The sequence below is a fragment of the Leucoraja erinacea genome, unplaced genomic scaffold (genome assembly GCF_028641065.1).
Source record: "Leucoraja erinacea ecotype New England unplaced genomic scaffold, Leri_hhj_1 Leri_242S, whole genome shotgun sequence".
Lineage (NCBI taxonomy): Eukaryota > Metazoa > Chordata > Chondrichthyes > Rajiformes > Rajidae > Leucoraja > Leucoraja erinaceus.
This window is the reverse complement of record NW_026576143.1, coordinates 120228-133823: the sequence shown is the minus strand read 5'-3', so window position 1 is coordinate 133823 and position 13596 is coordinate 120228. Positions and strand designations below refer to the sequence as shown.

At 51.0% G+C, this 13596-nt stretch overlaps 1 protein-coding gene across 1 annotated transcript; it reads left to right on the top strand.

Annotated features, from left to right (window-relative positions):
* Positions 1–2789: 2789 nt before the first annotated feature.
* LOC129716477 (protein FAM110C-like) lies at positions 2790–5276 on the top strand. The gene is made up of 2 exons (XM_055666341.1): positions 2790–4534; positions 4603–5276. Exons 1-2 carry the CDS (start codon positions 4167–4169, stop codon positions 5051–5053), a joined length of 819 nt encoding a protein of 272 aa, XP_055522316.1. The 5' UTR covers positions 2790–4166; the 3' UTR covers positions 5054–5276.
* Positions 5277–13596: the final 8320 nt, after the last annotated feature.

The window sequence follows — 13596 nt, the reverse complement described above, 5'->3', positions numbered from 1 at the left end:
GTCAACCTCCTACCGCCAAAACCATGTGCTCTAATTTTCTCTCGTGCGAGACCTTATCAAAGGCTTTCTGAAAACCTAGATACACTACATCCACTGGCTCCCCTACATCCATTTTACTTGTCACATCCTCAAAAATTCCAGAAGATTAGCCAAGCACGATTTTCCTTTCATAAATCCATGCTGACTTGGACTAATCCCTTTACTGCTATGCAAATGCCCCATTATTACCTCTTTAATAATTGACTCCAGCATCTTTCCCACCATCGGTCAGGCTAACTGGTCTGTAATTCCCCATTTTCTCTCTCACTCCTTTCTTGAAAAGTGGGATAACATTAGCTATCCTACAATCCACAGGAACTGATCCTGAATCTATTGAACATTGGAAATGATCACCAAGTACCATCCCACACTAGACTGCCCAAGTTGGCCGAGACATTTCCTACCTGTCTGCAGTTCTTCTTTTTCCTCTGGATGAAATCAAAGTTCGCAGAGAGGCCTACCGCGTAATGGATGTTGCTGCTGTCTGGAATGACCAACTCTGGGCAGAAGAGAAAAAAAACAATGAGTGCATTTCCAAACGTAGACTGGGTGACCGTTTTGCTGAACACTAGGCCTATGAGGCCTACCTGATCACCTGTCTGATAAACATTTCAATGGTCCTCTGTGACCACGTGTACCGAGGCACAATTAAATTTAATTTACCATACAGTTACACCAAAAAAGCACTAAGATACAAAACATAAACAGCCACCGCAGCGGCATGTGAGAATCCCCAGGGCACACAGCATAAGCGGAGATCCACTGCCATCAGTTCAATGTCTGGGCCACACACACATGCTTCTTCACCATGATGTGACCAGAGTTGTACGGACTGCTATCACTTTTTCTGTAGTCCCTGTCCGCCCAAACAGTCAGAAAGCCATCAACACTCGCAGCAGACTGGGATGTTCTCATGGCACCATGACTCTATAAACACCGAGATCACTGCACACTCGGCACTCCCTCCGAGTCCTCAACCAGTGCAGGCAGCACATCCATTTTGTTTTTTTCGGCGACCTCAGCATCAAAGAACCTATGTTTGATTCCTCACATCTGTCTTCTGAGAGAATCTGGACAAGCTGATATTCCTTCCAATCTCATTCCAGGTTCTGCTTTGACATGGCTCTCTGCATTACGACCGGGGAGCTCTTTTGGTTGGTCACCTGAAGAGGAAGGGAAAAAGTGTTTACTTCAGACGCTAGGTGTATTGAGACAAGACAAGAGAGACTAGAGACATTTATTTGTCACGTACCAATTGGTACAGTGAAATGTGTGGTTATCATACAGCCATACAAATAAAAAAGAGCACAGAACATGATAGTCTTTAACATAGATATCCCCACACAGCGGAATCAAAATTTCCCACTGTGAGGGAAGGCACCAAAGTTCAGTCATCCTCCTCTGTTGTCCTCTGTTGTTCACCCGTGGTCGGGGGGCTCCCGAACCCTTCACTGTCGCCACTACAGGCAGCCTGATGTTCAGGCCCTCTCGCCAGAATCATGGAACTCCGACGTCGTAACGGGAGAACAACCTCAGGGGCTTCGACAACCGAATCGGTATAAAGTAGTATCTGAGCCGTGGAAGAATGCCACGCACGTACCACAATGCTTTTGTGTACACCTTCCCATTGCCTTTCTAGAGACTGACGTGGATGATGCAATTTTCCTCGTTCTGCTTGTTGTACTCCGGAAGTGGCACCGTGGAGCTGCAGGACGTCGCCGAGATGGTGCATTTGTGGTCCTTGGGATTGTGTCGCCACTACAGGCCGCCCGATGTTCAGGCCCTCTCACCAGGATGCTGGAACTCCGATGTCGGAACGGGAGAACCTCAGGGGCTTCGACATCCGAATCGGCCATTTCCTACCGAAGTCCGCGGCTCCCGAAGTCCACAGGCCACGCTGGGTGGAGATTCACCCTGGCGACCCACGGCAAAAGGTCCCAGTAGTCCACGATGTTGAAGTCAGCGCCGCCCGCGCTGGAAGCTCTACAAACCACAGCTCCGCGATATTGTTGCAGCAGGCCCGACACTCCGCAGCTTCAAAGGGCGATCCAGGTAAGGCATCGCTCGCTCCGCGGTGAATCCAGTGCTGCCCCGCCGTTGAAGCTCTGGCCCGTTCCCCGGCAGGAAAGGCTGTGCCAATCCAGTTGGTAGGCCGAGAGGAGGGGGGCGAGGACGCAACTCGGAGAATAGTCGCATCCTCGCCAGGAAGTGACTGGGAAACGGTTTCCCCGTACCCTACACCCCATTCCCCACATAGAAAAACTAAAGAAACCTCCAAAACATACTTTTAAAACAGACAAAGATAAAAAAAAGATAGAAAAACATCAATGCAGCGCCCCCTAGTGGGAGAGGGAGGAGGGCACTGAGGATCTAATGAAGGATTTAATAATGGTTACCTGTTACTTGAAAACAAACAAGTGTTAGAAAAATGCTTCGCTTCGATCTGCATCGTCTGCTTTGATCTGTTATTTTCACACCTTACCCTTCCTTATCTCCAGACTCCCACTCCCCTGATTATCAGTTTGAAGAAGGGTCTCGACCCGAAACCTCACCCATTCCTTCTCCCCACAGATACTGCCTGACCCGCTGAGTTACTCCGGTATTTTGTGTGTATCTTAGAAAAATGCTACCCCATTATTTGACCAGTCGATTGCAATCATTCCTCAGGCCTGCGGTCAGTTAAGTTTAGAGATACAGAAGGGAAACAGGTCCTTCGGACCATCGAGTTCACACCATCCATTGAATTCCCTTTCACACCAGCTCAATGCTATCCCACTGTCTGTTATCAGGCAACTGAACCATTCCATCGACCACTAGAGTGCGGCCTTGAGCTACTCTCTTCCTCATTGGAGATGCCCGGACAACCTTAAATAAGATTTTAATGATGTTTAGCTTGCACTAAGCGTTATTCACGTTATTCCCTTGATCATATTTCTGTACCCTGTGGATGGCTCGATTGTAATCATGTATTGTCTTTCTGTTGTCATGTTAGCACGCAACAAAAGCTTTTTACTGTGCACATGACAATAAATTAAACTAAGCTTCTGCAAAGTAGAAGCAATTTACAGATGCCAATTAACCTACAAGCCTTCTGGCTTCCAGCTTTCTTTCGTCCTGCCCTTCAATCAGTCTGAAGAAGGGTCCTAAACCCAGGCCCGTACGAAGCTTTTCATAAAGGGGGGTGGCATGACAAGCTTCCAAAAATGTTATGTGAAAAAATGTGCACGCAGTGCACATCACAAGCGGGAAGCCCCTCACGTTCGGGTTCCATGGCCCGCTTAAGGGGTTAAAGCTTTGGGGTTTTAGATGCCCTCTGATGCATTCTGAGCCTTATTTTGGAGCTTTTTGCACCAAATTTAAAGAAAACCTTTTTTTAGAAAATGTTTTGTGTGTTGATTTGATTGCCTGTTACTGTTAGACTGTGTTAGTGCGTGCAGTACACCGTTAATGGTCCTCCTGACCTAACAACTTCACATCACATCAACTTCAACATGAAATAGTTCCATTTCCCGAGAATGTAACTGTGCAAACCTATTCACCACTTTGTCCAAGTCATGGGCAAAGTCATAGTGAATGTGCATTAAGGCGAGTGCAGACAGCCTGTCATTGTTCATGGAAGTCCTGGTGTAGTGATGCAGGGAATGGACACTCGTGGCACGCCTGCATATATTGCCATTTAGCCATAAATCTTGTTTTCCAGTTCCATTTTCCAGGAATGTAACTGCGCAAACCTAGTCACCACTTTGTCCAAGTTATGGGCAAAGTCATGGTGAATGTTGATGAAGGCAATTGCAGACAGCCTGTCATTGCTCATGGAAGTCCTTCTTTGCAGATGTGAAAACGTGTTTGTCCTCGTTGGCTGGATAAAAGTAAGATGCCGAGCGAGATCGCGCCCACTGCAAGCTTGCCGCCCAAGGCGAGCATCTCTCTGCCGCTAAGGCTCATGTCCTAGGGTCCCGGCTACCCCCGCAGTCAAATGGAGGGGGACAGGATGGGTCGGCAGAGCGCTGTGGAGAGACTGGCTGCCGACAAGGCCAAGCACTTGAAGAGCCAGACGGCGAGATGGTGCAAAGGTTTGGGGCAGCTCTGCCTCTGGGGAAGGCAGCGGCAGCGGGGCCAGCAGCAGGATGAAGACTTACCTGGCCTCCGGCAGCCCCCAGCAGAGCGGGCAGCTGGGGCTCCCACCTGACATTGTGCGTCGCTCCAGCTCCAAGAGGCAGCTCAGGCCTGACTCGCTGGCCATGTACCGGCAGAAGTGCGAGTTTATGCGAGGAGCGGCGGCCACCAGCAGCGCCCGCAGTTTCAAGGGCACTTGCAGCCTGGTCCGTTGGCTACTGCCCGGCTCTAGCAGCCGGGGCGACAAGCAGCAGGGGCTGGCAACGGGAGCAGCAACATCAGAAGGGGGAGAATTGGCAGAGGGGACAGAGGCTGCAGCACCCCATGGTGCACAAGTAACCACACCAGCAGCCCTCCGGGGTTCACATGTAACCACATGAGCAGCACTCCAGGGAGAAACAGCAGCCTCGCCAGCAACAACCCAGGGTGCAAAAGTACCTACACTAGGAGCACCCAAAGGTGCACAAGTACACCAGCAGCACCCAACGGTGCACAAGTACCCACTCCAGCAGCGCCCCAGGAAGCACCAGTCGCCACGCCAGCTCTATCCCAGGGTGCACAAGTAACCACGTCAGCAGCGCCACGAGAAGCAGCATCAGGTTGCCCCAAGGAGCTGCTCAAGCGGCTGGTTGGTGAAGGCGGATTATGGCGCTCGCGCTCTGACTTAAGCTGCCGCTTCTCCCGAGCCTGCTCAGGCTTGGACAGTTTCTTCGAGCACTGCGGACTCGAGTCTGAGGTGATCGAGAACCTGGCCAGGGAGAAGTTTGCCGGCGGCGCCGCCTTCGAAAGCCTTACCCTCAAGTTTCGCAGCGTGAGAGGCCTGTCCCACTTGGGTGACATTTTCGGCGACAGCCTGAAAAGATGTTGTCGCGTCGTGGTTGGGCCTGATTCGTGGTGACGCATGTAGTGACACGCGGTGATTGCCTGTCACCTCTGGATTTTGGAATGTTCAAAATCCAGGGGCGATATCTGGCTGTCTCATCATGCCGTGCGCCCTGTCACACACTGACGTATGCTGTCCTGCGGGTGACGACCGGTTAGGGTTAGGGTTGGGGTTAGGGACCACAGGTGGGCTGTAAAATATTCTTCCATCAATGTATGGATTTTAATAATTAATATATTAAAATTAATACAATAAAATAAATTGTGCAAATGAAAATATGTCTGTCCAGCTTTATTTACAGATGTATTGGTCCGCTTCCAGATCCAATCGCCATCTCCAACTTTTCACAGGGATGGATTCAGTGAATGTAACTGAACTCCCCTCTCTTCTCCACCCCCCACTTCCCTCCTCCCACCCCAATCCATCCTTCTCCGTAACTCAACCCCTCCCCCCCCCCCACCCTTCTCCTTCTTCCCTTCCTCCCGCTCCACTCTTCACCCCCTTCTCCATTCCCCAGGGCCCTCACCTAACTTTTTTCCCTGTTGCCAGCCGGGCAACCTAGGCAGCTTTTTAGGTTGCCAAATGACAGTTTAGGTGGTCATTTAAGACGGCTTGCTTAACGCGTGCATTAATGTGCCATTAATGAGTAGTTACCAGTCGTAATTATGCTCAATGAAGCATTCACATATTATTTCTGCTTCAAATAGTCACAAACAAAACATATTCACCAATCTAGACATGATATATACCACAATGACATGCAGCAAAATTATAATACAGTATCTCAACTCTTTTTACACGTTGCAATGAATGCAATTTCCATTATTTCATTCCACTTCCAAACAAAAATGTGGTTGGATTATTCAGCGTATAATCAACCTGTGTCAATAAATCCTGGACCATGGTAACATATATGCTTAACCATGCAGGCTACAGATTGATGCAAGCATGTTTTCTGTGAAGGACCAAAAATTATCAAGACATGGCCATAGCATGGGTCGTTATTGCTATTGGTACATAAACACTCTCGCTTCCCACATAATTTATCCACAACAAAATATACAGGTTGCAAGGACATTTTTATAATAGCTGTTAAAACCGACTTTACCCATCTGACAGGTTAAACATTACACTAACTGACAAGAGATGGCCAAAGGACATCAAATTCAGCAAATGTTCTTTTGGCAATATGTTTAAAGGTTGCAAAACGCCACATTACCGGACATTCAGATTAGATGAATGTGTCGTGAACAGCAATGAAGATACCCAGTTTGTACGCACGAGATTATAAAAAATATATTGATAAACGCTGTTTCCATCATTCCCACTTCAGAATTAACGTTAAAATTACAACTGAAATATCTCCAGACCAAATGTGTGATGTATATGACCAACTGTAGAAGCAAAACTTGGATAAATCGCCAGAGCTGTGGCGGCGGCAGCAGCGGCAGCGGAGACCCGACCAGGCCTCAGAGCTGTGGCGGTGGCAGAGACCCAACTCGGCCCTGGAACCATGGCGGCAGCAGCGGAGACCCGACTCGGCCTCAGAGCTGTGGCGGCGGCAGCGACCACCCGCAGAGTTTGAACCGGCCCGTTCGCGGAGCACGGTTGAGCCGCGGGATTTACCATCACCCAGTGGGGTCACAACATCTGGAGCCTGGATTGCCTCGGCGCAGAGGGAGAACAAAGAGGGAAGAGCCAGAGACTTTAAGATTTTGCCTTCCACCACAGTGAGGAGGTGTTTGGTGAACTCACTGTGGTGGATGTTAAATTTGTGTTGATTGTGTGTTTTTGTAATTTTTTATTATATGTACACATTTCCATCGCAGTAGGGTCAGGGGGCGTGGGTGAATCAGTGCGGGATGGATAGTCAGGGGGGTTGAGAAGGCAATCGGTGCAGAACGGATGCATTGAGGCAGGGGAATTAGTGCATGTTTTGTTTGAGTAGGTAAAATTGTGAGGGGGGAGTGCGGGGATGTCAGTGGGGGTAATCAGTACAGGATGGATGGGAGGCTTAGTAGTGTGGATCGGGAGGGTGTCTGCGCAGGATGAATGGGTGATCTGCAGGATGAATGGTGAATCTGCAGGATGAATGGGTAAGACAGTGCAGGATGGATGGGAAGGGGGTCAGTACAGGATGAATTGGGGGACCAGTGTAGGATGGATAGAGGGGGGGAGGGTGGCAGGAGAATCAATGCGAGGTGGATAGGGAGATCAGTGCAGGATGAATAGAGGGGGGGGGTGATAGATGGGGAGGGGTGCACAGGGGAAGGCAGTGAGGGCTGAATAGATGGGGAATTGGGATCAGTATGGAGTGGAGAGGATGGGTCCCAGGATAAGGGGGGGGGGGGGGGAGGAGGGCGTACAAGAGAGAGAGGAAGGGGCAGAGGAGGTGGTGAGCAGGAAGGAAGATCAGCGCTCCTCGGACAACACCGGCATCATCGCCCCGCAGCCCGTCCCTGCCCACCGCCAAAGGGGGAGGCAGTTGGGACCTCCTCGCCACCGCCTTCCCTCCTCTGCCAGCTAACAGGAAGGTGCGGGGCCAAGCGGTGCAGGTGCTTCAGACGGCGGAAGGGGGCCTCCCCCTTCTTTCCTCCCTCCCACCTCCCAGCCTAGCACATGCAGAAGCAAAGATCCTAGAGGAGCTCCTCTAGGTTCTTTGTGCAGAAGGGTTCGTTTTGAAAGCGGTTATCGCCGTTGGCGGAGTGGCACTCAGCGGCCGGTATGAGGGCGGGCAGGGTGCAGAAGGAAGTGGAGCCGCCATCGCCACTGCTGCTGCTGTGCGGGGCCCATCATTCTCTCTGATAAATAAAGGCGATGGTGGGGGGTGCGATTGACCGGCGGTGGGTGGTAGAGGCGAGGGGGTGGGGGTGTAGACCCGGCCGGAGCAGCGCCTGTTGTCGGGTCACGGCCGCTGTCAGGACAGGGTTCAGAGTCAGTCGTTCCTGCTTCCCGCCCGGCGACGGGAGAACGGTCTCCCCGGATGACCGGCGGCAGCGGACAGGACCCGCTCAATAGGCGCCAGGCTGACCGATGGGGCCGCTCCGGCGCCGAGGATTGGACCCTTCGCGGGTAGATTAACACCCCCGATATAAAACAAACAGATTCCCCCTCCCCGCAACGCAATATTTCACGGCCCCACTCTAGGCCCGGAGCATCGAGGCGATGCATTGAAAATGGCGGCGATCTGATCCCGCCCACTGCGCACGCGCGGAGAGACGGCGTCATTTTGCCACCAGTTTACCCCCCACTGCGCAGGCGCTGATGGTCGCAACTATTTCCCGAATTTCGCGTAAATATTTTTTTTCCTCTGATTTTTTTTCCCCCTGGAAACGCACCCCCCCCCCCAACAACTTCGGTTATTGCAGCATTTTGTGTCTACTCTACCGTGTAAACCTGCACACCTTTCAAGGAAATGTAGGGAGCCACGGTGGCGCAGCGGCTGAGTTGCTGCCGCACAGCACCAGAGACCTGTCTGCTGCCATGTTCATAAGGAATAGGTGTAGAATTAGCCCATTCAGTCATGGCTGATCTATCTCTCCCTCCTAACCCCATTCTCCTGCCCTCTCCCCATAACCTCTAACGCATACTAATCAAGAATCTATCTCTGCATTAAAAATATCCACTGACTTGGCCTCTACAGTCTTCTGTGGCAATAAAGTGTTCAATAAGGAACTGCAGATGCTGGAAGATCGAAGGTACACAAAATTGCTGGAGAAACTCAGCGGGAGCAGCAGCATCTATGGAGCGAAGAAAATAGGTGACGTTTCGGGCGAACCCCTTCTTCAGACTGATGGGGGGTGGGAGGGGAGAAGGAAGGAAAAGGGGGGGAGGAGGAGGAGCCCGAGGGCGGGGGGATGGGAGGAGACAGCTCGAGGGTTAAGGAAGGGGAGGAGACAGCAAGGGCTAACAAAATTGGGAGAATTCAACATTCATGCCATCAGGATGCAAGCTGCCCAGGCGGAATATGAGATGCTGTTCCTCCAGTTTCTGGTGTTGCTCACTCTGGCAATGGAGGAGACCCAGGACAGAGAGGTCGGATTGGGAATGGGAGGGGGAGTTGAAGTGCTGAGCCACCGGGAGTTCAGGTAGGTTCTTGCGGACTGAGCGGAGGTGTTCGGCGAAACGATCGCCCAATCGCCGCTTAGTCTCCACGATGTAAATCGGCTGACATCTAGAGCAGCGGATGCAGTAGATGAGGTTGGAGGAGATACAGGTGAACCTTTGTTGCACCTGGAACGACTGCTTGGGACCTTGAATGGAGTCGAGGGGGGAGGTGAAGGGACAGGTGTTGCATTTCTTGCGGTTGCAACGGAAAGTGCCCGGGGAGGGGGTGTTACGGGAGGGAAGGGAAGAATTGACAAGGGAGTTGCGGAGGGAGTGGTCTTTGCAGAAGGCAGACATATGGAGAGATGGGAAGATGTGGCGAGTGGTGGGGTCACGTTGGAGGTGGCGGAAATGGCGGAGGATTATGTGTTGTATTTGCTGGCTGGTGGGGTGAAAGGTGAGGACCAGGGGGACTCTGCCCTTGTTGCGAGTGTGGGGATGGGGAGATATTAAAGTGGACTGTAGTACACAGAAGCTAATCGGGTGTAGTTGAAATCTTTGTAAAGTTTACTTGGTCTCTAACAGATGCGGATAAAGTTGGTAACAAATGGGCGGTACAAAGCTGCCGCCTTACAGCGCCTGAGACCTGGTTCAATCCTGACTATGGGTACTGTCTGCACGGAGTTTGTACCTTCTCCCTGTGACTGCGTGGGATTTCTGCGGGTGCCCCGTTTCCTCCCACATTCCAAAGACGTGCAGGGTTGCAGGTTGATTGGCTTGTGTAAATTGTACATTGTCCCTATTGTGTAGGATAGTGCTAGTGTACGGGGTGATTGGTGGTCGGCGTGGACTCGGTGGGCCAAAGAACCTCTTTCCAACACTGCATCTAAAGTAGTTACAACATCCACTGCAGTAGGTAAAGGTCTCGTTAATTTTAAATTATTGACATTTAGAGGATTGAGTTTTCTGATGCTTTTACACCCTTTGGCAAAGGATTCATGTTTTGAACAAGTAACCAACCCTAATTAACATTAGAATCTACGTTCTCTCCTCCCATTTCAAACTACAGTGAGTCCAAAACAATGAATGTCCCCAATCACAAGATATGAGTGTCCCCAATCACATTCCAGGAGTCATACACAGAGCACCTTTCAAACCATTCTACCCACTTACGTGTCCTTGGCATGCAAATTACACGACCTCGTGGTCACGTTGAGGCTCACGGGCAACGTATGGCCGCGCGGGGCCTGTCCCTCATAGAAGCATGGAGGGGTGTGTAGTTGTGCACGACATCGCGCGGGGCTCCGAAATTATTGTAGCGACTAAATCTTCGCGCGCTAACGGCCTGTTGCGGAACTGACAGGCAAAGTGGGACAGTCCCAAGACCCTGGTGCGATGCAACGTCTCACCTTCAGATTCAGATTCAATTTTAATTGTCATTGTCAGTGTACAGTACAGAGACAACAAAATGCATTTAGCATCTCCCTTGAAGAGCAGCAGAAGCAGGCAAACGATCGCTGAACTCGGCCTGGGGCTCACGGCTGTTGCAGTCCGGATCCGCCCCCACTTCTACTCCCAGAGCGGGGCCAGGAGAAGAGCTGTTCTGCTGGCGGGGAGGATTTGATAAACTTTTCGGAAGGATTTGTTTAGCGGGGAGAAACGGCGGTCAGACTTTGCAGTTCAGAGCTTTGTCGATCTGCAGAGACTTTCTTTGTTCAAAGATTCCTCTAATTAGGGAGGATTTGTCCGTGTATCTGGAAAGTCGTAGGAGCGCCTGTGGTTGGCGGAAGGCCAAGTTACACTTGTACAAGTCGGAGCTGAGTCTGGAGCAGTGTTTGTGGACAGTAACATCGGAAAGCTCCGTCCTACACCGACTTGCCCGGCCCAGGTGTGCTGGGTAAGAACGGCAACAGTGCCTTGGATTTCGTTAAAACCGGGGAGGCGACAGAGACCTTGGAAAGAAGTCTCTGGAAGCTCCATTTTTAATGACGGGAAGGATTGGCACGGACATTTCCTATCTTATCAGGAGGAGACTGCTTCTGTTGCTTGCCAGGAAAGCCTTCACAAGACTATTTAACTGCTGGAAAAGAGTGGAGGTGCAGCAATAGCAGAAAGACTGCTTGGATTATAAAGTACTGATACTTTGTGTGTTGTGCCATGCCCTATAGTGGCGGCCCCTCAGAGTTATGCAGCTGTCGCACGGTCGGCAGTCTCGGAGACTGAGGGTCACGAGTTGATGGGGCGCACAAATGGTGTAAAAATGTACATGCGGAGCAACCTGCCCTTCAAGGCCTTTCTAGATGCGCTGGGTGAGACTGTTGGCAAGAAAGGCATAGTCTCGGGCGCGGTGGTCAGTGAGAAGGTTGTTGTTCTATTAAAGACAGAACAGGCGGTGGCTCTGGCTCTGGAAAGGGGGGTAACAGCAGGCGGGAATTTTGCGGCGGTGGACCCATGGGGGGGGGGGGGGTCCCGTTTTGCCGGTCATTCTGTCCAACGTTCCCACTTTTGTTCCGGATGCGCTCTTGAACCCACATGTAAGGAAGCTGGGGGAGGTGCGGTCAGGGCTCACCAAACTGTTGTACAGGTTTGACGATCCTGAGATGCAACACATATGTACGTTCAAGCGTCGCGTGTATATACAGTTGGCACAGGGGATGGACACGGAGGGGAGTTTTGAGGTGGAGGTGGATGATTTCTCCTATCGCGTGTTCTGGAACGCGGGCCAAGTGCGTTGTCACGCTTGCAAAAAGGTGGGGCATTTTCGCAGGAATTGTCCCAGGACCCGGGCTGCCAGTTCCACCACGAAGGCCCGGGAAAGCACTAGTGGCCCATCTGGGGCTGCTGGTTTTACCACGGTGGTCCGTGAAGGCTTTACTCCCCTACCCCCAACCCCTATCCCTGCCACCACCCCCATGTCCCGTACCTGTGGCGGTGGATGCCGGAGAAGTGCGTGGGGTGGATGGGAAGGTTTGGGAGCAACAGCGGGGGAAGAAAGTCAAGAAAAAGAAGTAAAATCTCCAGGCGGGTCCCCCGGTCCCCTAGAAGATGATCACCTCCAAGCGGGACCCCTGGCAGCAGATCATTTTGTGCTCGCCTCTGAGATAGATGGTAGTGCGGAGGTAGAGGCTTCTGCAATGGAGCCCACCGTACCACCGCACGCCAGTGGTTGGAAGAGGAGGAGGCATGGGTCCTCCGATACAGAGAAGGGCCCTGAAGGTCAGGGGCAACCTGAAGGGGAGCCTTCATCTCCTGTTGAGGTGGAGAACCCAGGGCACGCTTCCTCTGAGGGGGAGGATGCCTCTGTAGGTCAGGGACCACCTGAGAGTGGCGATATATTACTCTTGGGGGCTGTTCCCCCAGAGAACGTGTCTGCTATCTTAGTGGATGACCAGGGGCAGCCTGAAGGGGAGGACTTGGGTGAGGGGGTGGGTCCCCAACATGAGCTCCCTGTTGAGGCTACAAGCCCAGTTGAGGGATGTGATGCCCCACTGGTTGAGGGAGCAGGGGAGACTCCAGTAACATCGCCCCCTTAGGGCCACAGTGAGGTGATTCACCTGGTGGAGGGGGACGGGGACTCTCTGGGTGACGGTGCAACGGCGGGTACCCTGGGTGAGGAGAAAGGTAAGCGAGTGAGCTGCCAGCACGCAAGGCTTGAGTGACCGTGCTGCCAGCCCAAGAATCCATTTGGCCCACCATGTCCATACTAGCCCTCTGGAAACCAGTCCCTTCAGCCCACAACACCCATACTAGTGCTCCAGAATGCCGCCCCTCCCACTGGCCACCAATAATGGAATTGGTGGAGAGGTAGAATATTGCGTTCGGGGATCAGCCCTCCCATGTGAACATGGGACCCAATGGGTCCCACTTGGTCTAGCAGCTGTTAAAACTGACTATACCCATTTGACAGGTTAAACATTACGCTAACTGACAAGAGGTGGCAAAAGGACATAACTGCAGCAAATGTTCTTTTGGTAATATGTTTAAAGGTGTCATTACTGGACACTCAGATTAGATGTGCGTGTTGTGAACAGCAATGAAGATACCCAGTTTGTACGCATCGAGATTACATTTTTTTTTTGATAAACGCCGTTTCCATCATTCCCACTTCAGAATTAACGTTAATATTTCAACTGAAATATCTCCTGACCAAATTTGTGATGTATATGACCGACTGTAGAAGTAAAACCTGGATAAATCCAACGTAGAGTTGTGAATGTTGCTCATTAAATAACTACAGTACTGATAGTCCATATTAAGGGCATTGATTTGCTATTAAAATGAATTATATAATAACGTGTCAGCAGTAGCAGTGACAATCGAACACTGCGGTTTTATTAATAATAATAATAATAAACTTTATTACGAACTTGAGGTCCAGCCAAGGGGCAACATTACATTAAAAATGCATTGCATATTAAATATCATAAAGTACATATAAAATCTTAGTATATCACTTATAAAAGCATCATAAATTATATTAAAAAAACCGCAATACATAAGTTAAAAATCCA

Excerpts from the sequence above, each read along its gene's own strand:
- LOC129716477 (XM_055666341.1), top strand. The coding sequence starts at position 4,167 with ATGAAGACTTACCTGGCCTCCGGCAGCCCCCAGCAGAGCGGGCAGCTG. Across the intron at positions 4,535-4,602 it reads GGTTCACATGTAACCACATG|GAGCACCCAAAGGTGCACAA; the intron begins AGCAGCACTCCA and ends TACCTACACTAG.